This window comes from Serpula lacrymans, assembly GCF_000218685.1.
Source record: "Serpula lacrymans var. lacrymans S7.9 unplaced genomic scaffold SERLAscaffold_7, whole genome shotgun sequence".
NCBI classification, from domain to species: Eukaryota; Fungi; Basidiomycota; class Agaricomycetes; order Boletales; family Serpulaceae; genus Serpula; species Serpula lacrymans.
Window position 1 is genome coordinate 159,097 of NW_006763296.1, and position 23,723 is coordinate 182,819.

The following is a 23,723-nucleotide window of genomic DNA, read 5'->3' on the forward strand; positions in this document are numbered from 1 at the left end:
ATCAACCAATAAGAAAAAGGACAACTATTGTACGACTTTGGAAGATTAATCAGCAGGTGAGAAAAGTGTACTAATAATAAGTGTTGTCACGCATGTCCAGGAACCGTATCCTCATGATGAGGTACAATCCTGACTAAAGCATCTATTAGTATCTCCAGACACTGATAGGGCTTGGAGCTAGTTGGTGAGATGTCTACCACCAGTCCTTTACCCATTGTGCTGGCTGGCTGGGAGTGTTACCCAGTCTCTGATCTGTGATATGAAGTGGTAACAATGATTGAGAAAGCCCGTGAGGGCTATGAGAAGCAGAATAGCAAAGGATACCTCCAGCCCTAAAGCCATAGGTGTAACAGAAAAAGTGTTTGAGAACCAAGACATAGAGTGAGAAGATAAGAAAATGAATGGTCCTTACAATTGAGTCCAATAATCTAAAATGAAGGGGACAGTGGTCCCAAAAGTCACATGCGGAGCACGTGGGAGCACATTTTGTCGCTTAGTTTTGCTCGCATGGTTTTTTGTGGCACCACGGGTGTGGAAGGTGCCGCAGGCACCTGACAGTTGCAGCAAAGCTGCGACGAGTGCAACTTGTATTTTTAAGGCCAGTCAACTTGAAAGTCAATACGCGGGTATGTATTCGGATCACGTGTTGCTTGATACGTTCGGCACTTTCCGTTATTTGGCAGCGTCCTTGAATCCTAACAATATGTCTGTGGCGTCGAGACCACCCACTTAGAACAAGACTACACACCTTTCTCTCCAACCTGAGTCGTCGAATACCGTCGCACCAACATGGACGACATTGTGGAAGACGAGAAAAAGCCGTTCGACCCAGACGGTCTCCAGCCAGATGAAGAAACATTACCGGATCCCGACGAGGAACTTATGCTCGACAAGGGAAATGGGCGTGTGTGGCTCGTCAAGGTGCGCCGTTCCATTTCATTCCTTCCGGGGCATCATACCTAACGAGAATTATACAGGTACCAAAACACCTCATGGAACGCTGGTCTTCCATTGACGCTGAAAATATACACTTAGCTACTGTCCGCGTCTATCCAGACGCCGTAGGGCCGACAGGAAAATCCCCTCGTATCGTCCTCTTCCTCCCCCCAGACCCGTCAGATACCACCCCACGGGACCCTGCTCTCCCACCGTTTTCCAGCAATGCAGCTTTCGTCCCGGGCGAAGGGGATGTCCACGTTGACCGGTATGAACTCGACATGGTGAACGACGACGTCGACAACCAGCTTGTCGTAGCTGAGCGACCGAAGGAGCCGGTTCCGCCTACATCTTCTGCCCCCACCTCGACACCACCAGTCAATAACCGCGCGCGTACGACAATTCTTACGGGGAGAATTAAACATGAGTGTAATTTACGTCCTATATTCAACGAGTCCTATAGACGACAAATGCGTGAGAGAAGCAGGAAGTATAACACCCCACGGAGACAAATTAGAATGATTGAGGACGCTGGTGTGAGTGGAGGGAGAGGAGGAATCAACCGACTCAGCAGCGGAGTGGGAGTTGGCGCAGGAGGGGCGTTTTCCGATCTCATCGTAAGCAACAATCCCTTCATTTTCGTGTCAGTAACGATATATCTATTTTCATATCTTCAGAAATCCAAACCAAAGCCAGCAAAAGGCGCCTTCGAGCGCATGGCGCGCATGCCCCGCAACCAACTGCTGGATCTCCTGTTCACGCTATTCCGCGAACAGCCTCGGTGGAGCATCAAGCCTCTTCGAGAGCGTACTCAACAGCCAGAGGCTTATCTCAAAGAGGTCCTTGGGGAGATTGGACAACTGAATCGAAGCGGGGAGTACAATGGAATGTGGGAGTTATCAGAAGTGTTTACGAAGGATGGCATAAAGGCGGAGGGCGGCATGGGTATGATAGCTGGTGGTTCACAGGATGTGACAATGGCTCTTCCAGAAGAAGAGGAGGAAGATGACGATGACGATGATGACGACGACGACGATATGGAAGAAGTGTCGTGATTACTATTATCTCTTTGCGCGAAAATGTACATTGTATCAATACTAATGTGTAGAACATGTGTTTCAGTGTTTTCCCTCAAACATTCTACATGGAGCACTTCTGCTTGTAGTTGTTCCGACCTCCTACTCTACAACATTAAAAGTACAACGGTATAAGAAAGCATCGGCCTATTTATTGTAAGCGAGCGTTACTCGGCAATAACCCAAACGTCGTCCAAAACTCTCTCGAATCTAATAGCCTTCCCATACGATTAAGTTCACGAGGCAGCCCACGCACACCTTCCTCCATCATAAGCTCCATCACCCATCGTGGTTGTGGACCTGGAGGGTCACTATCATCCAGTGGAACAGAGCCCTGCTTAGTACTAGCATCCCCATCAACCTGACCACTAATATTTGGGTCTCCCCAAGCTGCTGCTAGCTCCCAGAGATCGTGCACGCGCATATCATTTATAATCCAACGCTGTCCTTTCGCCAGACCAAACTGTACATGAACAGCGAGGATGGCGCGGGCAACGTCTATGCCGTGGACCATGTGTAGGCTTCCCTGTAAGAGCGAATTGTCCAGTGGTTGAAGATGCGTGAAAGAATAGGTACTGACTCTATTTCTGAGAGATTCTTTCGAATTCAGGACCCTTCCGATCCAATTCTTCACCGAGCGCTCGCCACCCCAGAGACCAGAGAGATTAAGGACGGTTGTGGAGACTGAACCGGAGGACAAGGCTAAGAACTCGGCTTCTGCTCGTGCACGGGGATGATCATTGACAGGTGACTGACGGTCGAACCAAGCAGACGTCGTGTCTTTCATGGCCGACATCTACACAGCGAATACAAATAGTACTATACTTGATAACTTCTAAATGGTACGTGCTCACATCCCATATGCTCGTCGTCCCAAGCTGGATGAAGTGTGTTTCTGATAATTGGCCATGTGTATGAGCGTAGGATTGGACGAGACGCGTAGAGGCACCATTGCCGGTGATGGGGAATGTTATGAGCACGGTCTGGGCGTTGGGAAGAGCATTGTATTGCTCTTCGTCGTCGCCGTCGTCGCCAAACTCGAATTTGATGGTGCCATTGCCTCCAGCACGAGATGTGGCTGCAAACGAAAGACCACGGGATTCACAGAGTGGTATAAGAAATTTGGACGTCCATCCAGCACCAAGGATCAAAATGTCGACTGGGACCACAACAGACATGGGTTATCACGTCCAATAGCGGAGATAAGAAGACAAACGTAACAACCCTGTATATATCATTACATGTAACTGCCAGTAAAGGGAAGCTTAAAGGAACCACCCCCCAGACAAGCGCAGCTTACCGTGGCAGACAGCATGGAAGCAATGCATGGTTTGACTCAGTTTTGATCCCATGCCAATCGGTTCCGAAACGCATGTCGAGATATGGTGAAAGCCAAAGTACATTCGTGGGTCCTCTTTCCTGGCAAAGTTTATTCGATGGAGGTCCCTCCGCTTCTGGGTGACGAGCAAGGAAGGTACAGGATCCACATAATAGGGAACGTCGGTGTGTGACGCTCCTTTCTATACCCATCCATAAGACTGAAAACACTCTTTCTCTCGAGTAGGGACGGGCAAGGCAAGTCACTCTGGCTGCTTCACAATCTGACAGTAATGACAACATGCCACCCACTTCTTCCCACTTTAGTCCACCCTCGGACTCTTCCTCGCCCAGGCTCTCAACATCCCCTACGTACCCCTCGACACCCTCTACTGGCTACCAGGCTGGGAGAGAACCTCAGACGCCGAGTTCTGCCTGAGAGTCAGGGGTGCTCTCGACCGAAACTCACGCGGATGGGTCGCCGATGGCCAATACCCAGAACTCGAGTCGGTCATGCAGGATGCAACGGATATCATCTGTACGTACACGTTCTCCTCCACTATTAGCATGTAACAGTGTGTATATTTGTCCTGGATACCTGTTATCAGGGCTCGATCCTCCCCTCTTCCTCTACCTCCCCCGTCTCCTCCGCCGCACCGTTGCTCGTCTTTTTCGCATCACCCCACCTTGCAGTCCCGGATGCGAAGAGTCTCTGCGCGAAATGCTTTCTACGAAGGGCATTATATGGTGGTGTCTTAGCCACCACCGGCCCACAAAGAAAAAGCAGCAGGAACTCATTCGCCATCTTGGAGTCGATGTTGGCGGGACCATGAGGCGCATCGGGGGGTGGGGCAGTGAGTCGAAGCGGTATAAGGAGCGAGTCGAGGAAATGCTGAGGATGCGATAGGATTATTGAGTGCTGTAGTTCTTTGATCTTAAGAAATGTCATATATCGTTTATGCTTTCTGTTTCTACAACATCCATGCGATGGGGGCATATCAGAACGTATTCCCAAATATTTCTCCTTATTCTGATCATGCAATAGCTTGATAACACCCTCATTCAACAGATGATCGTAGTCACATAGCTTACACTGATACACTCCCCCTATTCGTCCATCTCCAATGTATTTGCTACAACTAGTTCGACATGACAAAGTTATATACAGGAGCAAAGGATAGTATGTAGCTTACTAGCTCTATGATTACACCCTAACGTACACCACGAAGATTCTAGATATATATTAGAGCATGTCAAGGAAATAGAAAAAAAGAACAAAATCAGAAGAAACAATGAGAATGAGAGGAGATAAAAATTATGACCAGACTCGGGTTCAACGCCGGTGCTCGTTTATATTCTGCCGACCAGCTCCATCGTGATGCACCAAACCAGACACACTAGTGATATACGTTCCCCAGTCATCCAACCTAAGGCACGCCGAATCAACATCAGCTCAAATCACGCACATCACAATTCCACTCACTCAAAGCCAGTAGGCGCATTCGACCACATCGCCATCGTATCATCATCATCATCCATAACCGAATTAGCAGCATGCACACCTGCATGCCCTAACATCCCCACATGCTGCTGTGTCGCAGCGCTTGTACCGCCCATCAACGCTTGCATAGATGGTCCAGGGCCTCCAAACTGGCCCGTTGCTCCAGCCTGCGCAGACGAAAATGGGGAAGCATACTGGTTCGCCATCTGATCATAGAACAGCTCGTCCATCGTGTACGCCGGCGCTGACACATCACGGTATGGTCCCACCCCAGCGTTTGCCAATACCCCGGACGATCTAGGCTGAGTGGGCGCAGAGGGCGTGCCCATGGGAAACCACATGCCAGCCGACGCATCGAGAGGGTTCGCCCCGCTTGGATTGGCAAAGTTCACTTGACCATGGAGAGGCAGCCGACCGAGGTCGTCACTATACACAGGCAAGTTAAACACAGCTGCTGGATTGGGCGGTGTCGGTGCTGGCTGCAGCTGCTGTTTTTGTTGCTGTTGTGGTGGCTGAATATCATGGGATACACGGCGCGAGCCTGCAATATTTCGAGGAACCTCTGGAACGACAGCCGCGGAGCTCGAGCTAGAGGGAGCAGCGGATATAGGACTATCGGAATCGCGTTCACGTTTGTTGCCGCCGGTGGGACTTGGTTGTGGGAGAGGGAGGTCTCCGACAGAAGCAAGTTCGTAGAGTATATCCCTGTGAATGTTCTTAGCCTCATAAAACCCAAGGAGTGATATTGCACGGGACAAACCACAGACGACCAGCCGAATGCCAACTGTTATAACATAGAACATAAGTAAAATAATGGTGAAAGGTACTCAGATTTCTCGTACCGTCGTTCGCAAACTCGTAACACTTGCATACACTTATGCACGTCGGACATCTCCTTAATTGGATCCGTGGCAAGACCAGACCGTTTACCGCCCCAAATATTGAGAAGGAGTACGATACCTGCAGTAAAAGCGGACATCTTGCACCCAAAGAAGACGTATCAATTTCATACAGTACACACAAACCCTCTTTCACAAGTCACGCACCTGTACATAAGGGCTCGCAACCCCAGATCGTTTGCGTAGTATATCAATCACATGACTACACGACCGTGCGGCGTTCGTGCAGATAGCAAGGGAAGGGAAGGATAGCGGAGAGGGTTTGCGAGGGGAGGGGATAAAGGGCCGGTGAATGAGGATCTGAAGGTGATAGTACGTAGCGTAGAGGCCCGCAGACTGCATGAAGAAACGGTCGTCTTCACGGTTTGGATCCCATCTGACTGCAACAGAGAAGGAGCGAAACTGAGGCATTGTTCAAATTTGAGTAAACGAACTTACGATGATCTGGGACTGCATCGATCCATTTGTTCAAGGCAGAGTCAAGCTCAGCAACAATATGCTGCTCCCACTGCTGTCCGACAAAACCAAGGAGGACTTTGGACTTATTGATAGAGTACTGGATTTGAAATGAGCATCGCTAACTACTATAACATAAGGGCAAAATCTCATACGATTGTTCGCAAAGCGAAAGCGAGAATTTGATGGAGCTTCAACAGGTTGACGAAATATGAGACGGCTGATGGTTTGTCTGATGGTTGTTTAAATGCCTTTTCAGGGTCGGATGTCTCCCAATACTCGTCGTCGCATTCGATAGGCAACTCGAGATCGATGCTGCAGTTGAAAAACCAGTAAGCATAGAAACACTGAAAGATAGCTGGCAGAAAAAACGTACTCTTCATCTTGAATAGCACACGGTCGGCCCAACGAAGAACTACTTATTCTGTCCAGAGTAACGAGAACCCTGCATGATAAACAAAGTAAAGTGTAAGCACGCCCCAGGTCTGGTACCTGTTATGAAGCAAGAAAACAACCGTACCAGAACGCGCGCTTCCACAGTTCGTCCTCCATCGTTGGTTTTGGGTTATAAACTTTGCGTCTATGAGCGCCTACATCCTGAGCCAGACGCACTCCTATCCCAACTATGGTCCAGCAAGCCTGCGGGGCAGAAGAGCCTTGCAAGAATATGACAGATAGCTAAAGAGCAAGGGATTAACGATATTGCCACAACATCCACATTATCGTAACCAAGACTTACGCAGTACACCTGTAGATCATACAAACAAGGAGGGCCAAGGAGAGTTTTCCTGACCATCTGAACTTGCTCAAAATATTTCCAACCGCATGAATGTTCAGAAGTAGTATTTTCCAGGAAGACGCGTGGGTCATCTGACCATCGCGAGCCTACCGCACAGACAAGCAGATAGACGGCACCGAAGGAGGAGTCACGCAGGTGGAGACCTTCCGCGATGCTACTCTCGAAACTCGGTCGGTGCAGGAAAGGATACAGCGAGTTGATATAGTTAAAATAAAGATCCACCAACGCCAATCCCAAATCATCGTCTGGAAACACATAATTCGGATCCACTATAGTCTTACCAGCCAGCTCCCACTGAATGGCGGGAGACAAAATCAAAGCAAAAATTAATCATCCACGCATCGCAGAGACAGGATGATAGAGAGAGTCGCGCATATACTCACTGGAAAACAACTATCAAACTCGGGGCGCTTGCGCACCCAAAAATTCTCGGAATCTTCATCGCCAGTGTACTCTTTCTTAAGATCAATGGCTTTCTGAATGAACATGATCCCGCTCGATTTCCCAAAAAACCTGTAATGCATTGGGTTAATGGCCATGCTTCGGATACTCTCTGTTAAGCGGAGCTGAATCAACTCCTCGTCGTCACTGGGGACCAGATCTTCCGCGGGAGTGGCAGCGCCTGTGACCGTCGAGGTGGAAGGAGCGCCCATAATATGGCTAGCTGTCATCGTAGACGCACCCTGGCCAGCCTTGGCCCATTTCTCCCTATCGATGTGACCGCCCCCGAGCTCCTGAGTGAAATCTGCGTCTGGGCAGACCTACAATGTAGCAGTCAGTCATGATCCCAAAGAAAGTTAGAGGGGGATGGCAAACGGCGGTCGTTGTCTGTACCTTCTGCAGCAATTTCTCCATCTTCTCGAGGCGGTTTTCGAGGCTTTCGACATACCTGATAACACGAACCGTGACACACTTGATCAGGCACTACATATACGCGCATAGATATACACGACACTGACCCTTTAGGAGGACCTCGCTTCTGCCACAGAGAAGGACATCGAGCAAGAAAAAGATCCAATGAAAATCCTTCGATAATCCAGTCAGAGGGTAGAGGGTATTCACATACCTTTGCAGCCTCGACATAAGTGCACTCAAAGCTATATGCTATGCAATTCGAGCATCGATTGCCAGGCATTTGGCTACCATCGCCTTTACATTCCGCCGAGGAAATCATTAGGTCCCAACTTGGCAAGCACAAAGAGTAGACTCACAGCGAACTGGAGAAAGAAACGAGTGGCAATCAGCTAAGGCGAACGCAAAGCCTCAATTTGAAAGTAAAAAGGACAGACTCTTTTTGCGACGGCATATGTCACATGCGCGCTGGATCCTCCTCTTCTTTGAGCCAGGCATGGAAATGGAGCCTTGCTCGTTGTCGTTATAGTCATCCTCAGCCGACGACATGGCTCTTGGCGTGGACCTTGTTAAGATATAGTAAGGCAGCTAGAAACAAGGCAGGTTTGTAGGTGAGATATGAGACGTAGATGGGAGAGGGGTGCTTGAAGGGAGTCAGAAATGAGCTCTCAGCCCTTCCGTCGGTACTAAGGTAGATACAACTTGCCGATCAGACGCAAGTTTCGGCACCGCCTCTTCCAGCTGGGATTTGTTCCACGCGCGCAGGCCGCAGGCTTACGCAGCAGTTCGCCCTTGTTTCATACCTTCATCTCAATGTCCACGGCACATTGCTATCCTCCCGTAACTTTTTAAATTCTCCAACTACTATATGGCCTCCACCATGCCAAAAGTAACGCGCTCAGGCTGCTATAAACCATCTTGTCTACTATTCTCGCTCGGATGATCTCTGATTACAATGCCAGATATCGGACCATAGGGCGGCTCTGGAATCAGATAATCACGTCGAGTCAGTCAGAACCATACGTTCGAGTCAAAATTCTCCTCGCTTTCGTACAACTCAATGGAAAGAACACATGTCAAGCAGTGCTGCGATCACTCAGATGTCAATGATTGGAAGCAGGTGTTGGTGGAATGAAAAACTAAAATAGTACACTGGCACCTCAATACTGCGCTTGTGTCGCACGACGGCCATCATCCTCTCTGGCATCTAGGCTTCACCGTTAATTTGCTCGCCGTATGACTGCGCCAGTATACTTGCGGATGCAAAATAACACGACAGAAATATCACCAAGAACCTTGAAGGTTTGAACTATGACCATGTCGGTAGAATTATCATGGTAATCATATGGTAAACAGTCACCGCAACCAGACATTGTGCATTATAACTTGGACAATTTAGGGATGACATAACATACCAGGAATAATGATGCTATGATGGGTGGAGCTTGTACCTCGATATCAAAGCAGACTAATCAACGGCACCATCTCCATCGTAGCCTCCACTCATTCACAGTGCGCGACGATAGCTTTTCAGAATAGCGGAGCCTATAATAACAATGTTTTCGTGGATATTCATTGCTAGTCGATATCCACAGGTGAGCCTAGGACCTCTGGACAACGTCCGATACCCTAAATGCCGTCGCGCCTTGTATGAGGTGAGACGCAAGAGGTGTCTTTGGTGGACTCAACGCTATATACAGGTGTATGTCATAAATCTGTAAGGCCGACCTCGTTGGTGGGCGCGTCTGTAGAGGCCCGGGGAAATACGTGTTATTACGGGATTGCATTCACGATGGGCACGAAGCAAACACGATTTCATCCATCGATACCAAACTCAATTCTTACCCACAACCCCCACTCACACAACCCAAAGTCTCATCTCGTCCAATCCCATTCGAAATAACCAAGAAAACAACATGCCCCTCACCCAAAGCGGAGCTAATCCAGAGGCCAATATCCGTACTTACAACGATGTCACTGGCAATCAAGTCATCAACGCTACAAACATCACAAACGTTCACACTGGTTCTGGGGACGACACCATCCTAGCGATGTTGAAACCAGTCGATCACAACCGCCACTACGTCCAACCATGCATGGATGGCACCCGAAAGGACATCTTCACGGAAATTCAACACTGGCTCGACCAACCGGCGGACGCACAGGAAGCAAAGAATATCCTTTGGATCACAGGAAGCCCAGGAGCTGGGAAATCAGCTATCGCATCTAGCTTGATCTCGAAGCTTAGAGCCGATCATCGTCTCGGTGGATCATTCACTTTTCGTAGAGGCGATACGGTATTGAGCGACCCTGCGGCGCTTTGGCGAACTGTCGCCTTCGATCTTGCTCGTTTCGATCCGGATGCTGCATCCACCGTTGTCACCGCTCTCAAGGAGGGAAGCGTGGATCCCCAAAGACCTGATATTGCAGCTCATTTCGACATCCTTATCAAGGAGTCATTGGAGCAGATGAACGAAAAATTGGTAGCCCAGGAAAATCCGAGGTACGTGTCTACTTTGGAGTTTATCAGCAACGTGTTGATTTGTGTACATGTCACTGTAGGTATCCTGTAGTGGTCGTAGATGCTTTGGACGAGTGTGGCGATTCGTATCAAAACCCACAACGTAAAACTCTTCTCGATACCCTTACGCGATGGTCTAAGCTCCCGAAGACAATCAAGTTGATAATCACAGGCAGAGACGACCGTTTACCCGAGCCCTTTCGTCAAGCCTGCCAAAAAATTGTCCTCCCAACAGCAGATAAGGTGACGCCTGCAGCATCAAAAGACATTCAGACGTTCTTTGAAAGCCGTTTCAAGGAACCGACGACCAACATTCCATCGTTGGCCCAAGCCGGTTGGCCAGCACCATATGACATTCAATGACTCAAAGCTCGTGCTGCAGGCCTTTTCATATGGATCTAGGCTTGTTTCAAGGTCTGGAAATCTTATCAGGATCTGGGACATCTTTTCTGGTCAGCTGGTAGCTGGTCCGTTTGGCGATATAGATGTGCATGATTCTTCCAGTATTGCATTGTCACTTGATGGGTCTGTGGTCGCTGTGGCTGGCAGGACATTCCTGGGCGGTCTGACGATGACGGTTTGGAATATTTCCACTGCGCAGCCTGCGAAAAGCATAGACAAAAGCTTCGATCTTGATACATTAACTACCTTCACTGCGTTCTCTCTAGATCTATCAAAGTTTGGTTCGAACTTGGATGGCAAAACCATCGATATCTGGGACGTTGCTTCTGGGCAACTAGTAACTACTACATCCCAACTTGAAGGCCATAGTGATGATATCAGATCTAGTGTCTTCTCATCGGATGGATCCAAAATTGCTTCAGCGTCTGAAGAACATGACTATCAGGATTTGGGATACTGTTTCTGGTCAGCTACTAGCTAGCCCATTTGAAGGCCACTATGCTTCTCTAAAATGTGTTGCATTTTCACGAGATGGATCTAGGGTTGCTTCAGGTTCATGGGATGAGACTGTCAGGATATGAGATTGTGCATCTGACCGACTGGCTAATAATTCATTTAAAGGGGGTGTAGTTCCTCAATCCTTTCAATTGCATTCTCACCAGATGGGCGCAGGATGGCTTCAGGCTCTATTGATAGTTCCATTGAGGTATGGGATGTCACCTCTGGTGAAATGGTAGTTGGCCCATTTCCAGGAGCATACCGATTCAGAGGCTGTTACATCTGTTATGGTCTCGCCAGATGGATCCTACGACAACACGGTCAGGATATGGGATGCTGCCATTGGTTAGCTGGTAGCCGGCCCATTTAAAGGCAACACTCAAGGTGTTCATTTTGTTTCATTCTTACCGGATGGATCAAAGGTTACTTCGGTTTCAGATAATACTGCCATCAGGGTCTGGGACATTTCTGGAAAACTAGTGGCTGGGCCCCTTCAAATGCTACACAGCTTTATCCATCACATCTGTTGCCTTCTCCCGAGATGGATCCAAGGTTGTTTCTGGGTCTACTGGTCAAGGTGCTACAATCTGGGATATTGCAGCTGCTCAGGTCATCGGTGGCCCGTACGACCATGGTAATAAGATCAACTCTGTTGCATTCTCACCGGATGGATGCAAACTCACTGTTGCTTCTGCGACTATCAGGATCTGGGATGTTGATCCCTGCCAACCGGTTGGTGGTCTATTTCAGGGCCACACTGATATTATTACATCTGTTGCATTCTCACCAGATGGATCCAAAGTCGTTTCAGGCTCTGATGATCAGACAGTCAGGATTTGGGGTGTTCTGTCTGGTCAGCCAGTGGCTAGTTCATTCCATGGCCATAGTAAGGGCATCTCAACTGTTGTATTCTCACCAGATGGGTCCAAGGTTGCTTCGGCGTCCAACAATCATACTACCAGGATCTGGGATGTTGCCTCTGGCCAGCTTGTGGCAGGCCTTCTTGGGGGTCATCATGACACTACAAATTTGACTACATATCCTGCATTATCACCGGCACCAGATATATTGAATGTGTCTACTTTAGACACAAAGACAATTTATGCAAGTCCTTATTCCGATGATTCTGGATGGATTTGCTTTGGTGATGCAACAAAAGAAAAACTCTTATACTGGATACCACCAGGCCCGCCTTAACGGATGGTGTGACTTCCGTACTTCTCGAGTTATCGGGGTACCTGAATTGCGTGTATTAGACGAGGACTTTGAGCATGGTACGAACTGGACATTATGCCTCACTGGCACAGGAAATGATGGCAAGTCTGTTTGACCTTTATCAATTTTTTTGATTATCGGGCACTTACACTTCTTTCAGCTGTAGATCCCACAATATCACAGGAGGTTGGCTCTACATCGCCTACTACGCATGAAAAGCTCAGCCCCGACTACTTCAACAACACAGTATGCCATCATTGACGGAGAACAGCAAGGCTGAAAGAGCCCGGTCACAGGACCCTGCGCCAGCCTACGTTTCACCAACAAGCAGGCCAAGGTCTGGCACACCGCGATCAGGAGCTGGGAGCCTACGTCCGTACCATCTGTGCGGAGTTGCTTCAGACTTTGCGGGAACCGGGGGCACAGGGATGAGGAATTGCTTGAAGGATAGAATGAGAGGGCTCAGGGTAGCTTCACAATTGAAGCTTGTACCGTATAAACATGTTTTGTATGTCGGGATGGCTGTTGTATGTAACGTGATCAGAATACACTCGTATGTTTTCCACTATATGAGAATAGCCTCAATGATCAACGGCACGTAAACATGATATTCTGCGGTGAGAACTTATGATCCGGCTAGTTTAAGCATTGTCCTATCAGCTGGTATGAGTAATCGTTGTCAGGAAAGAGCCAAGACGCGTTATCGTGCGCACAACGAGCGCAAAATAGGCGGCTGATTGAGCGGAACAAAGGCAGCGTCAACAACATGAACGTTGGCGGTAATGTAACGAAACACTTGTCTTGTACGACATAAGGGGTTTGGTGATACTTCAGTTCAGTGGATACAGTCACTAGGAAAATCTTTGTAACTATTGCCAAATGTCACGCCATGGAAAATTTCAGGCTTGTAATCGAAGAATATTACCGAGGAAGGATTAGCCAGATTTCCGGCAGAGAAGGTGTGAGCAGAAGAACCGACGGTATCAAGTATAAGGTCTCCCCCATCAGAAGTAGTACCATCCTCTCTAATAAGTGGCAGCGTCCCCCCGACACACAAGACAGACAAGGAATGTGATAGAAGACAATCTGTGCAGAGGAGCTATCGATTATCGGTGAACGACTGTGGCGAGTCGGTGAAGCTATTGTAGACAGGACACGACATGGTCTCCTACGCACGCGTGACGATGGAACGAGTGGACCCATACGACCGCCTGGTGCTGATGGTGGTGAATTCATGCGGGCAGAAGCACTCAGCGTGTGTGATCCGATGATTAACCAGAGCTTAACGGCGCAAATACCACTCATCGCGATGCTAGCAGCTCTCGACACATGGAGTACAAAACCATATAGCCCCACCCTGAGCCATGACTGCAGGAGATATAGTGATTGCAGACACGGAAATAACGTTGCCGCCTCTTGCCTCTGCTCGGCCACGCAAGCTCTGCAGAGAACTGAAGGCTGCAATGAATAATGTTCGAGAGCTACGGGGAGCTGTGGATGTAGGACTGACCACGCAAAATGAATATAACTTTGAACGGTCGTTCCATTTGACGCGGATTACAGCCTGAGATGGCTGGCGGCGGCAATGACCCCCCTCACGGGATATGAGACGGTATCACGGCTGTGTTGATCAGGAGCTATAATTGATGCCAAAGCTTCACTTCAGTTGAGTTCCCTGTGCTGAGTTCGTCTGCGGGAAATGGACAGTTCGGGAGGGGTAGACATAGGCAGTGACGGTGGATGCGATTCCATGGAGATATGACAAACCACCTCGCGTAAAGGTAAAGGCCAAACACTGAACACCACAGATTCAGACGCTAAATAGATTCTGGCAATCTACGTGGTGGGTAGCTAGATAACCCACCGCACAAGTCCCATCGAGACTGAAGGAAGTAAGGAGACAGTGACGTGGATGGTGATTGGGCTGTGAGGCCGCGATCAGATTGGCTTTGAATCCTTTTGGGGGAGTAAAGGATGGACGAGAGAATCCACTTATAAGATCTTCAATATCCTTGATCGTCCAACGACAACCGCAAGTAGAAGCTCTGGATACGTTACTGTAATAAGGAGGAATCCACACCCGATGGTGTCAGCGCACCAAGCAGACCAGTGTACAGATCGGTATTATGGACGAGCGGTATGAGGCTTGAGCCTATCGGTTTGGTCTCTTCCGTGACACCATCGGATGCACAGTCCACACGAGGAGTTGACGGTATGATCAGAATCGTGGATTGCGTGCCTGCATTAGCGCGAAAGTGTCCTGCAGCTTCGTCTTGTCGTGTTGGAGTTACAGTCGAGCGGCGTTTGTGTACGCCTCTCGCTCCATCGCATCGCCCCCCCAAGTCGATCGCACAAAACGACGTCCACAATGAGCCCGTTCATGCGAATATTAAATTATCGTGAGACCCATCGTCAATCGTGTTTGGATTTTGAGCTATTCGCACCGCTTGAGACCTTGAAAAACGTGTCCAGACGACGGATCCGCGTGCGGTACGAAGGACGACATGAGGGGGGTGACTAAACCATAGAGTTACAGTACACCATCCACGTTATTTCGCACCCAGTCCTCGAACATGGCCAATGGATTCAGGACGACAGGAACGCGTTGATCCCTGGCAATGCCGTCTCCATGCCACTGTAACGCTACCGCCGGTCTGACCAGTGAGGGCCTCTCTATAGCAACATAGGCTGGATGGTAGATGTCAATCGGGAACGTTTCCTGCGAAGAGTCTCCATAGTTGTTCGTATCGATGAGCTTGATGAGCCTTCAAGTTGATGTAAGCCGCATGTAACGGTTGGACCATGGTAAACGGTTGGTTTGTGGACGCCACGGTAGGGGATGTATATCTATTAGGCACGTCAACGCGATGGTGCCTCTGAGGACCTTGGTAAAAGTCACGAGGAATTGGTGCAGATGGGCCAGTGGCGGTGCAGTTTACCTGCTTGTCTGTCCTTACTCGGCTCACCAACTGGTGGCGCTAACCGAGACGAACGCGGCCATCTGACCAAGCTCTTCCATTGGCAGCTTGATCCACCTTGACATACCGTACTCGCACTCTTGCCGCTGTGCTAGCTCCATCCGCGCATGTCTGCCCATCCCCACACACGCACCCATCCTGGACCACAAGCCTGGCAGTGGCACAGTGGCATTTTGCTCCCAGTGATCCGATGACGCTGTGATTCAGATCCCCTCAAGGTTGGACCTACAAGGGACCTTTCCAGCGTGTGTTACACAGTTCCGTCCAGGCCGGGGAAAGACTCGGTAAACAGGAGCTTGTTTCACACCTGGTGGCACCGCGACTTGACTTCTGGACCTGACCCTGCCCAAACGATAAAGCTAAACGAGCGGATGGACATGGCGCGCTCCGGCTCGGTGATAAACCTCGCTCCTCAGGCCTCAGGTTTGTAGGAGCTTTCGTCACTTCATCCTCATCTGACCTGCGAAAAAGCGGCAAGATATCGGAGCTTCCACCTGCTTTGGATACGCAGTTACGCTCCTCGCCGCCGGTCGAAAGGGAAAAACGTGTCGAATCATATCCAGCTGATCACCCCCTTTGGCAACTTGGCAGTAGTACTCCCGTCGAGAGTTGATGGCGGGCACAAACAGGGATCGACGCTTTTCCAAGGTTGGGTTTGGGTGTGGCTCTCACGAGGTATTGCGAATTAGCGGGACGAGCTTGAGCCGCTGTGTAGTAGGAGACTAGTACGTCGGTGTGGAGTAGTATAATCATTTATACAACTCATGAGCCTAACAGTAATGTCTTCACTCCACCGGCATGACCTCCGTCTCCAACCATCTGGTCACAATGACGATTTGAATGTTTTTTCTTCTGATTTTCTACGATTTTCTACGATTTATTTGCTATTGAATCATCCTCAACGAGTCAAAAGCTGATTTTGTAATTTGGGACAGCGATGATCCTGGCCTGGCGGTGATCACAAGTTCCGAGTGATTGGAATTGGTCTGATCGCCTTGAGAAAAAAAAAAGAAAAAAAAGAAAAAGGTTATTTTCTGGTTATCTGCGCAATGTCGCCATCAGCTTCCGAACGAGCACTCGTTTTTTTCGGGTGAACTGTTTCGAATTCGATATTCCGTTGTTTGCATCAAGTGCACAGGAGCTAAAGCCAAACGGGATGTCGACATACCTCTTTGTCTAGCTCGCGGAGGGTGTCTAGGAAACTCATCGTATCCAGAACTCTAAACCTTATTACCACATCCACATCCACATCCCCCTCTCTCCAACTCGTTCAAGTGTCCATCAGTTTGATCCAAGTCAGATTCTGATTGTGACAGCGGCGGTCTTCGAGGTTCTTTGTTGCTTAACTGCGTGTGCACCGAAAGGCGAGGTTGCCACTGACAGACGGGAACTCAGGTTGGAACGAGGAACACCACTGGAGTGTTACTTATCACGAAGGATGGCGCCTCCCGTGTTCTCGTTCTACCCTTCACACGAGAGGAATTCATTCGAGTTCTCTTCCCAACATTCACATCTCTCTCCGAGCTCGGTGTCGAGTCACTTCCAGGTTGCGATCAGTAGGACGGGTAGCCACAACGGCAGCGCCACTAGAAACGTGACGAACATGAATATGTATGAGCAGGCCGAGTACGTATATTTCGACGCTGGGTTGATACGAACAAGTGATGAGACTCGTCAAACAGGTTCTCTTCTCCGCACCCATCGGTGCACATGTCGTTCCCCCAGTCTGCAAGGACAGGCTCGGACCTGCAGGCACCCCTGCCTTCGTTGTCTTCGCCGTCGGCGTCACCGAGCCAGTACAGCTGGAGCACGGACCAGATCCCTACGTTCGAGCGCGACTTTGTACGTGCTCGGCTTCCCTAAGGATGTGATGTGTGCTTACGTGATTGGCCAGTGTTCTGACTTTACGTGCTGTGGACTTGCGTTGAATGATCTGCACGAGCTGATTGACCACTTTGAGGAGTCGCATGTGCTCGTCGTCGACGCTGACGGCAACCCGCTCTACCCGGCACGACGGTCCCCTCCCTTGCCCGTGTCGCCGGAGACGCTCGTGGGAGATCACGTGGACGGGCAGAGTGGTGGATTCGCGCCGTACTCGAGCCTCGTCCTCGGCTACCCCCACCCGTCTTCCGACTCTCCCTCTTCCGATGCTCCCTCTTCCTTGACGCCTCCCATCGTGCCTTCCCACGCCCCAGACCTGCGTCGCTCGCTCAGCACCAACGTCTCCTCGAGTCCAAGCTCCGTCTCCCCCGAGCATCTCTGTCTCCCCCCTTCTTCATTCTCCACCCCTTCCCCTTCCAACCCTCGGCCCAACTCCACAGCGAGCATCACCTCCACCCAAAAGAAGCGGTCACATGCACACACTCACACACACCCACACGCCTCCAGAAAGAGGGACAGAGTCTACAAGTGCCCTGTAAGTCCTTGCCATCTTATCTTATCTCATCTCACCTTTTCGTTCCATCCATCAACGTGTTACAATCTCCATTCGATTCACCCTCGCCTCCATCCGTACCCATCTCTTTCTTTAGCGACAGGACTGTACGAAAGTGAGCACCCACCTCCTTATCTGATTACCCCCCCTCCTCACCTCCATCTCTTGCTCCCCCAGACTTATTTGAACCCCAATGGCCTCAAATACCACCTGGAAAAGGGCACTTGCAAGATAGAGCCGAACTTTACCCGCGACGTCCTTTCTGTCCAATGATCACTACCCCTCGGAAACATCTGGTCATCTTTCAACGTCTACATTCTAGCGCAATCAAAATGTGAGCCGTCTTCCCTGCTTCCTTTCAAATTCGCTCTCGAATAGGCTTTCAATACACTTTTTAACGTTGCTTTGGGGTAGATCGTTTCTCCCGGTGCCGCTCGTCTCTGGATTCTCCCGGTCCTTCTAAAATCAATGTCGTACGATTGGTGTGAGGATCCTATTCAAATTCATCTGCGAGACCCACTTGGCAACATCACCGACGTATCCACACACACCTTGGTCACCCTCAATCACTCTTCCCATTCCTTCCGTTATGCTCGCTGGACGACGTTTCAAATAACATGCACCGCGGTGATCTCGGTGTGCTCGGACTCTACACCATCCAACCCTTTATCCAACGTCTCTCCCGTGAGAGCTCTTTGTACGTTTTTGGCAAGGTGGCGACAATGTTTAAAAAAAGGCTGTATCCCTACTCTTTATTCTGTACTGGTTCTAGTTGCGTATGGCTATGGCTATTCAGTCGCGGTGCGGTGCGGGTGCGATCTTGTTGGCCTGTAACATTGATGTATTCTTATAGCTGTATATTCCACCGCTTGTGCTGCTATTCAGTCGCATGAAACTTGGAGGATCATACTTTCCCCTCGTTGCAAAGTTCTAGGCTAGCTATATCGGTACTACTGAATTCAAGTTGCAACGTTTCTCCGGTGCCGGTAATGTGGGGTTGGACTGTTTTAGCGTTAGTGTTGCTGGTGGCGTTTTTGCACATGAATTCGAAAAATGGTAGAAAAATTGCATGAAAATATGAATATGCATCGAGTCGAGTTGTTCCGATCTACCTCGCCACGGAGACGGTTGTCAGCGAATAGTGTCGCATGCTGTCATTGGCTCTCATCCTGTGCTGTCCCGTGCACTGAACGGGCGATAGTTTTATTACGTTTAATGATTCTGGGGCAAGTGACCTGACACATGATCAGGGCCAAACGCTGAGATGGCAAGGCGCGGGGGAGAACGGCAGAGACAGCGACCACGGTCTGCATCCAAACAAGGCACGCGAGGGCCCACTCCGGACGGAAAATGTGTGTAAAATAAACATAAAATACCGGCTGGCAAATAGGAAAATAGGAAATAAATAGGGAAAAATAATAAAAGAGGGGAAACTATGTGTGTTACTTAATATCAGAATCGGGCCGGGCCTGCAGGGATATTTTGTAAATCGGGTCAAAATCCCATTTCACGTCTTTCTTGTCCAGCTATTTCCTTTTCTCTCACCTCCAGCACTGCGTTCGTAACAAACGCTCCCCATCGCTGCAGACCTCCTCCTCCTCGTCCCCCCCATCCTCGTCCCCAGCACCCACCCTCGTCGCTCCCACAAACAAGCGCCTGATCTGCGCCAACCGTGACTGTCATCCCCGGAGCTTTAAACTAGTGCCAACCAAGTCTGTGTTTCAAGCTGGAGTCCCCGCGGATCTCTTGTCTTGCCATCCTCTTTCCCCATTTCCCATATCTTCTCTGACCCTTGTCGTCCTTGTTCTTGTAAAAAAACAACACAGAACTTGTTGTCTTTCTAGTCCTCGCTTTGCTTTGTATCACCACGCACCATTCCATGCTTGCAACCTTTCCGGCTCCTGTACTCTCCGTCACCGCTGATGCAGTGAAGGATCTCGAAGGCCGTGACGCTCTCTCAGGCCTCTGGACATGTAACTCTCCCTGCCTTTTATCTCTTGCCTCATCATACTCATCTCTTCCCCCACATCTAGTATTCACAAAGTGTAAAGAATCGCTACAGGACGGTCGCAGACTCGAGAACATCTCCTGGCGGCTATGGTACCGAGAGATCGCTCTCGCCCAGCACACCTACCACCCACTAACACCCGACTCCATGTCCTCCAGTCCGTCCGAAGAGGCTAAAAGCCGCTCACCCTTCTTCCCGCCCCAGAGCGAGTCTAGTGCGGCTGAGCACCAACGCCAAGGTCAGAATCGAGCTGACACACGTCTGTCGTTGGCTACTTGTCTTTTTTTTGTCAATATGGTTTCATTGACGCTTTTGCTTTTTTATCGTGCCTCCGTTGGTTCTTTCATTTAGTGTCGTTGCGGATACGCTCGTCGCCTGTGCCTTATCAAGCGCCTTCTCCGACCTCGACGGCCAGTCAACTCGGGGATGGCCGTTCGCCTGAATCGCCTCATCTTCAGGCATCATCACCTGCCAAATCACAGTTCGGACGCCCCAAGTCGTGTTCATCCGTAGGCAGAATCATTGTTGATATGTTACCCAATAGCGCCATCATACCGGAGAAACTCACACTGCCTGGTGCACGAGGATCGAATGCATCAGGAGAATCCGTTCACCCACATCAACGCTCCCATGTACAACCACTCCATCTGCATTCACAGCATCATCCACAAAGCTCACATCCATACCCGCAGGTAGTACTCCCGTCTGTACAGCTCCCTTCCACGCCATCATCAGCCGATACGTCATTTCCCCGCGTCGTCGTCGTCAACCCTACCCCACATCCAACACCGCCCACGACACCGGTGATAAACCACAATCCTCCGCAGTTGTCGGTAAATCAACAGCCATCGACACATCTGTTACCGCCGTTACCACCGCCTGCGCTAAGGACGGTCGTACAGCCTGCAGGTCCACACCTGGCGGCTCCGCCCAAGGAACCATCGCCGCCACCCGTCCGACCTAGGCCAACGGACGAGACGCTGAAACCGTCTGATCGGCGATTTTTCTTGCAGCAGTCGCCGGAAGGTGAGTCCCCTGAACGAGATGATTCGATTGAGGGGGGCAAGTCGTCAGAGTTTTTCGAGGCGAGTAGTGGAGCGTCGAGTCAGATGAAGGGAGGGGTTGAGGGACGGTCGACGTCGAGGCCGAGGAAGGGGAAGGAGGGGAGTAAGCATGGTCCTCCTGTTCGTCCTACGACGCGGCGCATGCATTCGTCAAGACATGTTCCACCGGCGATGCAGCGAAAGGCGTCGGCGGCTGCGGAGGGTAAGCATCGGGCGACGTTTAATATTGGGTCGGCTTCGTCGAATGGCTCGAAGGGCGTGACTAGTGCTACCACGACGACGTCGAGGATGCCTCCTCCCGCTCCCCCTCCTGTGAAGGCACCGGCGGCTGTGGCGAACAAGGCACGGGTTCCTAGTCCTATCAAGGCAGCTCACCCTGGTCCCCAGAGGAAGAAGATTGTTATCGCGAGTACGTCATCTGAGTACGAGACGACGGACGAGACTGATGAAGATGAGTGGGCTTCCGAGGAGATGGACGTGGAGGAATCGGCTAAGCAGAAGGAAGAAATCCGGTTACGTGAGGCTGCCCTGGAAGCGCAAAGACAACGAGACATGTTTGCAAAGGTCCCGAAGAGGTCGTACTCGAATCTGGGTCGCACACAATCAGGGCTGCTGTCCCAGCTGATGAACCCTAATCCTGAGATATTCCCGCCCAGTCATCCGTATAGGACGAGCCATTCGACGCAGGATATGACGATGCTGCCGCGTGTGGCGAGTGGGGTGTTCCCGAGTATGTTGACGACGAGTAAGAGTGTGGCGGCGTTGCCGCAGGCTGCTCCTGTGACGGCTCGGGCTGCAGTGCCGAATGGGAAGGGTCGTGGTAATGAGAAAGAGAATGGGAATGGGAACAGCGGTGCCGGAGCGTACCGGCCCAAGGGTCGTCCGCAAGAAGAGGACATGGAAGATGAGAGCGATAGTGATGAGGAGAACGACAAGATCCAGGTTTCGAAAAGTATCGCACACCAAAAGTTGGCTGCCCTTGCAGGCCGCCGTGGATCGGATCGTAGCACGAGTTCTCAGCAAGCTCTCCCGAGTCGGATGGCGGCCACCCGGCCTGTCCTTCCTACAGTGGCCACTGCGCCCATTCCCCTCGGTCACCCATACAACCTACCTGCTCCCGCCCCACCCATGACGCCTCGCACGACGCGGAGACAGATGTTGTCGACGGAGTTGTCGGAGAGTCTGAGGAGGAATTTGTTGTGGGAGCGGCAAGTGAGCAAGGTGAATGTGGTCGTCGGTGCGCGGCGGACGAGTGGAGGGGGGTTGTTGGGTGGGTTGAGACCGCTCACTGCGACGGCATCTGCTGGCGAGCCGTCGTCGAGGACGGGAGACAGGACGTCGTCTCAACACCGTGTTGTGAATGGAGAGGAGGAGGAGCGGAGACGAAGGGCGATGGCGCGGAATCGAAGTTGGGCGGATGATTATCATTATGCTGGGTGGTAGTGGTTGGGGACTTTATCGACTGGCGGATCTCGCGCTCCATTATCCATTTGTTCACTGTGTCAAAATCGCATTTGTTATCGGGTTTGTTATTTTCTTTCTTCCTTCGCCTTTTCACTTTTCACTTTTTTCGTCTCGTCCTTTTGTTTTTGTCTTCATCTTTTCTCACTGTCTATGGTGGTACAATATTCTGTGATTTGTGTCCTTTTCTCCCCTTCCATTCGTTTGCCACCCCTTTATTTTAGCATGCCGCATCATGGGGTCCGTTCTTCGTGGTCCGTTGGGTGTTGCTGGCCGTGCCATTTCTCGTTGTTCTTCCCTTGAGCGGAAGCTGCGTTTTGTGACACGAGATCGCCGCCGTCCTCAACACCCGGTCATCGCATCATTATTTTCCTTTCGCATGTTTCTCTCCAATCTCTGAATTGTCCAAGTCATACATATCGCGCTGTCCATTTAGGTTGTACTACTAGTTACCATAGTATATAATTACCATGATAGTTCTCTGCTATGGATGGGTCAGGGTTCAGAGTGTGCAAGTTAGTGTTTTGAGGTTCTTGGTGATACCTAAGCCGCGTCACTACCTCTCCGCAGGCGCGGTTGTACGGCGTGCTCTGGGCATATTAACGGAGGATCATATCGTGCGACGCAGTTAGGTGGTAGTATACTGCTATTTTAGTTTACTTGCATACAGCCATCGGCTTCCAAGTCATCTGAATGATCGCAGCAGTGTTTGACGTGTGTTCTTTCCATTGAGTTGTACGAAACCGAGGTGGGTTTGACTCGAACGTACGGTTCTGACTGACTCGACGTGAGTTATCCGATTCCTAAGCAGTCCTATAGTCCGATATCTGGTATTGTAATCCGAGATTATCCGAGCCAAAATAGTAGACATAACGGTTTATAGCAGTCTGAGCGCGTTACTTTTGGGATGGTGGAGTCCGTATAGTAGCTGGAGAGTATAATAAGACACGGGAGGAGGGCAGTGCGCGATAGACGTTGAGGAAGACAAAGAGGGAGGTGCTACGTAAGTCTGCGGCCAGCGTGAGTGGAGAACGAATCCCAGCTGAAGAGGCGGTGCCGAAACTTGCGTCTGATCGGCAGGCTGTATCTGTCCCCCCCGACGGAAGGGCTGAGAGCTCATGTCTGATTCCCTTAAAGCATCTCTCCCATCTTCATCTCATATCTCACATACAAGTCTGGCTTGTCTCTAGCAGCCGTAACTATATCTTAACAAGGTCTACGCCAGGAGCGATGTCGTCGGCTGAGGACGACTATAACGACAATGAGCAAGGCTCCATTTCCATGCCTGGCTCAAAGAAGAGGAGGA

The 23,723-nt window shown here is 50.3% G+C and overlaps 11 protein-coding genes across 11 annotated transcripts; 8 read left to right on the forward strand and 3 right to left on the reverse strand.

The window, feature by feature from the left end:
• Positions 1-717: 717 nt before the first annotated feature.
• On the forward strand, positions 718-2,104 carry SERLADRAFT_467154 (uncharacterized protein; the record flags this gene model as incomplete). The annotated part of the gene is made up of 3 exons (XM_007318176.1): positions 718-921; positions 978-1,553; positions 1,614-2,104. 3 exons carry the CDS (start codon positions 790-792, stop codon positions 1,989-1,991), a joined length of 1,086 nt encoding a protein of 361 aa, XP_007318238.1.
• On the reverse strand, positions 2,078-8,385 carry SERLADRAFT_415401 (uncharacterized protein; the record flags this gene model as incomplete). The annotated part of the gene is made up of 25 exons (XM_007318177.1): positions 2,078-2,230; positions 2,269-2,538; positions 2,593-2,808; positions 2,867-3,171; positions 3,313-3,532; positions 3,642-3,725; positions 3,964-4,468; positions 4,550-4,561; positions 4,739-4,756; positions 4,813-5,535; positions 5,591-5,614; positions 5,673-5,809; positions 5,877-6,109; positions 6,168-6,285; positions 6,341-6,500; positions 6,562-6,630; positions 6,706-6,863; positions 6,925-7,278; positions 7,368-7,606; positions 7,667-7,745; positions 7,819-7,873; positions 7,898-7,908; positions 8,051-8,088; positions 8,196-8,201; positions 8,274-8,385. The coding sequence occupies 25 exons, from the start codon at positions 8,383-8,385 to the stop codon at positions 2,180-2,182; spliced, it is 4,197 nt and encodes a 1,398-aa protein (XP_007318239.1).
• A 1,291-nt stretch (positions 8,386-9,676) lies between these two features.
• Positions 9,677-11,036, forward strand: SERLADRAFT_467170 (uncharacterized protein; the record flags this gene model as incomplete). The annotated part of the gene is made up of 2 exons (XM_007318178.1): positions 9,677-10,339; positions 10,399-11,036. The coding sequence occupies 2 exons, from the start codon at positions 9,753-9,755 to the stop codon at positions 10,718-10,720; spliced, it is 909 nt and encodes a 302-aa protein (XP_007318240.1).
• Positions 11,037-11,038: 2 nt separating this feature from the next.
• Positions 11,039-11,436, forward strand: SERLADRAFT_389072 (uncharacterized protein; the record flags this gene model as incomplete). The annotated part of the gene is made up of 1 exon (XM_007318179.1): positions 11,039-11,436. The coding sequence occupies one exon, from the start codon at positions 11,161-11,163 to the stop codon at positions 11,338-11,340; it is 180 nt and encodes a 59-aa protein (XP_007318241.1).
• Positions 11,437-11,806: 370 nt separating this feature from the next.
• On the forward strand, positions 11,807-13,039 carry SERLADRAFT_467176 (uncharacterized protein; the record flags this gene model as incomplete). Its single annotated transcript, XM_007318180.1, has 3 exons — positions 11,807-12,482; positions 12,517-12,573; positions 12,633-13,039. A coding segment is annotated over one exon (648 nt), but the record flags the coding sequence as incomplete, so codon positions are not given.
• A 1,811-nt stretch (positions 13,040-14,850) lies between these two features.
• SERLADRAFT_437840 (uncharacterized protein) lies at positions 14,851-15,551 on the reverse strand (the record flags this gene model as incomplete). The annotated part of the gene is made up of 3 exons (XM_007318181.1): positions 14,851-14,989; positions 15,046-15,237; positions 15,439-15,551. The coding sequence occupies 3 exons, from the start codon at positions 15,549-15,551 to the stop codon at positions 14,851-14,853; spliced, it is 444 nt and encodes a 147-aa protein (XP_007318243.1).
• Positions 15,552-15,782: 231 nt separating this feature from the next.
• Positions 15,783-16,263, forward strand: SERLADRAFT_389075 (uncharacterized protein; the record flags this gene model as incomplete). The annotated part of the gene is made up of 3 exons (XM_007318182.1): positions 15,783-15,873; positions 15,922-16,175; positions 16,228-16,263. 2 exons carry the CDS (start codon positions 15,828-15,830, stop codon positions 16,137-16,139), a joined length of 264 nt encoding a protein of 87 aa, XP_007318244.1.
• A 748-nt stretch (positions 16,264-17,011) lies between these two features.
• Positions 17,012-17,460, forward strand: SERLADRAFT_467178 (uncharacterized protein; the record flags this gene model as incomplete). Its single annotated transcript, XM_007318183.1, has 1 exon — positions 17,012-17,460. A coding segment is annotated over one exon (405 nt), but the record flags the coding sequence as incomplete, so codon positions are not given.
• A 2,444-nt stretch (positions 17,461-19,904) lies between these two features.
• SERLADRAFT_467179 (uncharacterized protein) lies at positions 19,905-20,319 on the forward strand (the record flags this gene model as incomplete). The annotated part of the gene is made up of 1 exon (XM_007318184.1): positions 19,905-20,319. The coding sequence occupies one exon, from the start codon at positions 20,040-20,042 to the stop codon at positions 20,241-20,243; it is 204 nt and encodes a 67-aa protein (XP_007318246.1).
• A 1,450-nt stretch (positions 20,320-21,769) lies between these two features.
• SERLADRAFT_389078 (uncharacterized protein) lies at positions 21,770-22,399 on the forward strand (the record flags this gene model as incomplete). The annotated part of the gene is made up of 1 exon (XM_007318185.1): positions 21,770-22,399. A coding segment is annotated over one exon (630 nt), but the record flags the coding sequence as incomplete, so codon positions are not given.
• A 588-nt stretch (positions 22,400-22,987) lies between these two features.
• SERLADRAFT_467181 (uncharacterized protein) lies at positions 22,988-23,329 on the reverse strand (the record flags this gene model as incomplete). Its single annotated transcript, XM_007318186.1, has 1 exon — positions 22,988-23,329. One exon carries the CDS (start codon positions 23,286-23,288, stop codon positions 23,103-23,105), a length of 186 nt encoding a protein of 61 aa, XP_007318248.1.
• Between the last annotated feature and the right edge of the window lie 394 nt (positions 23,330-23,723).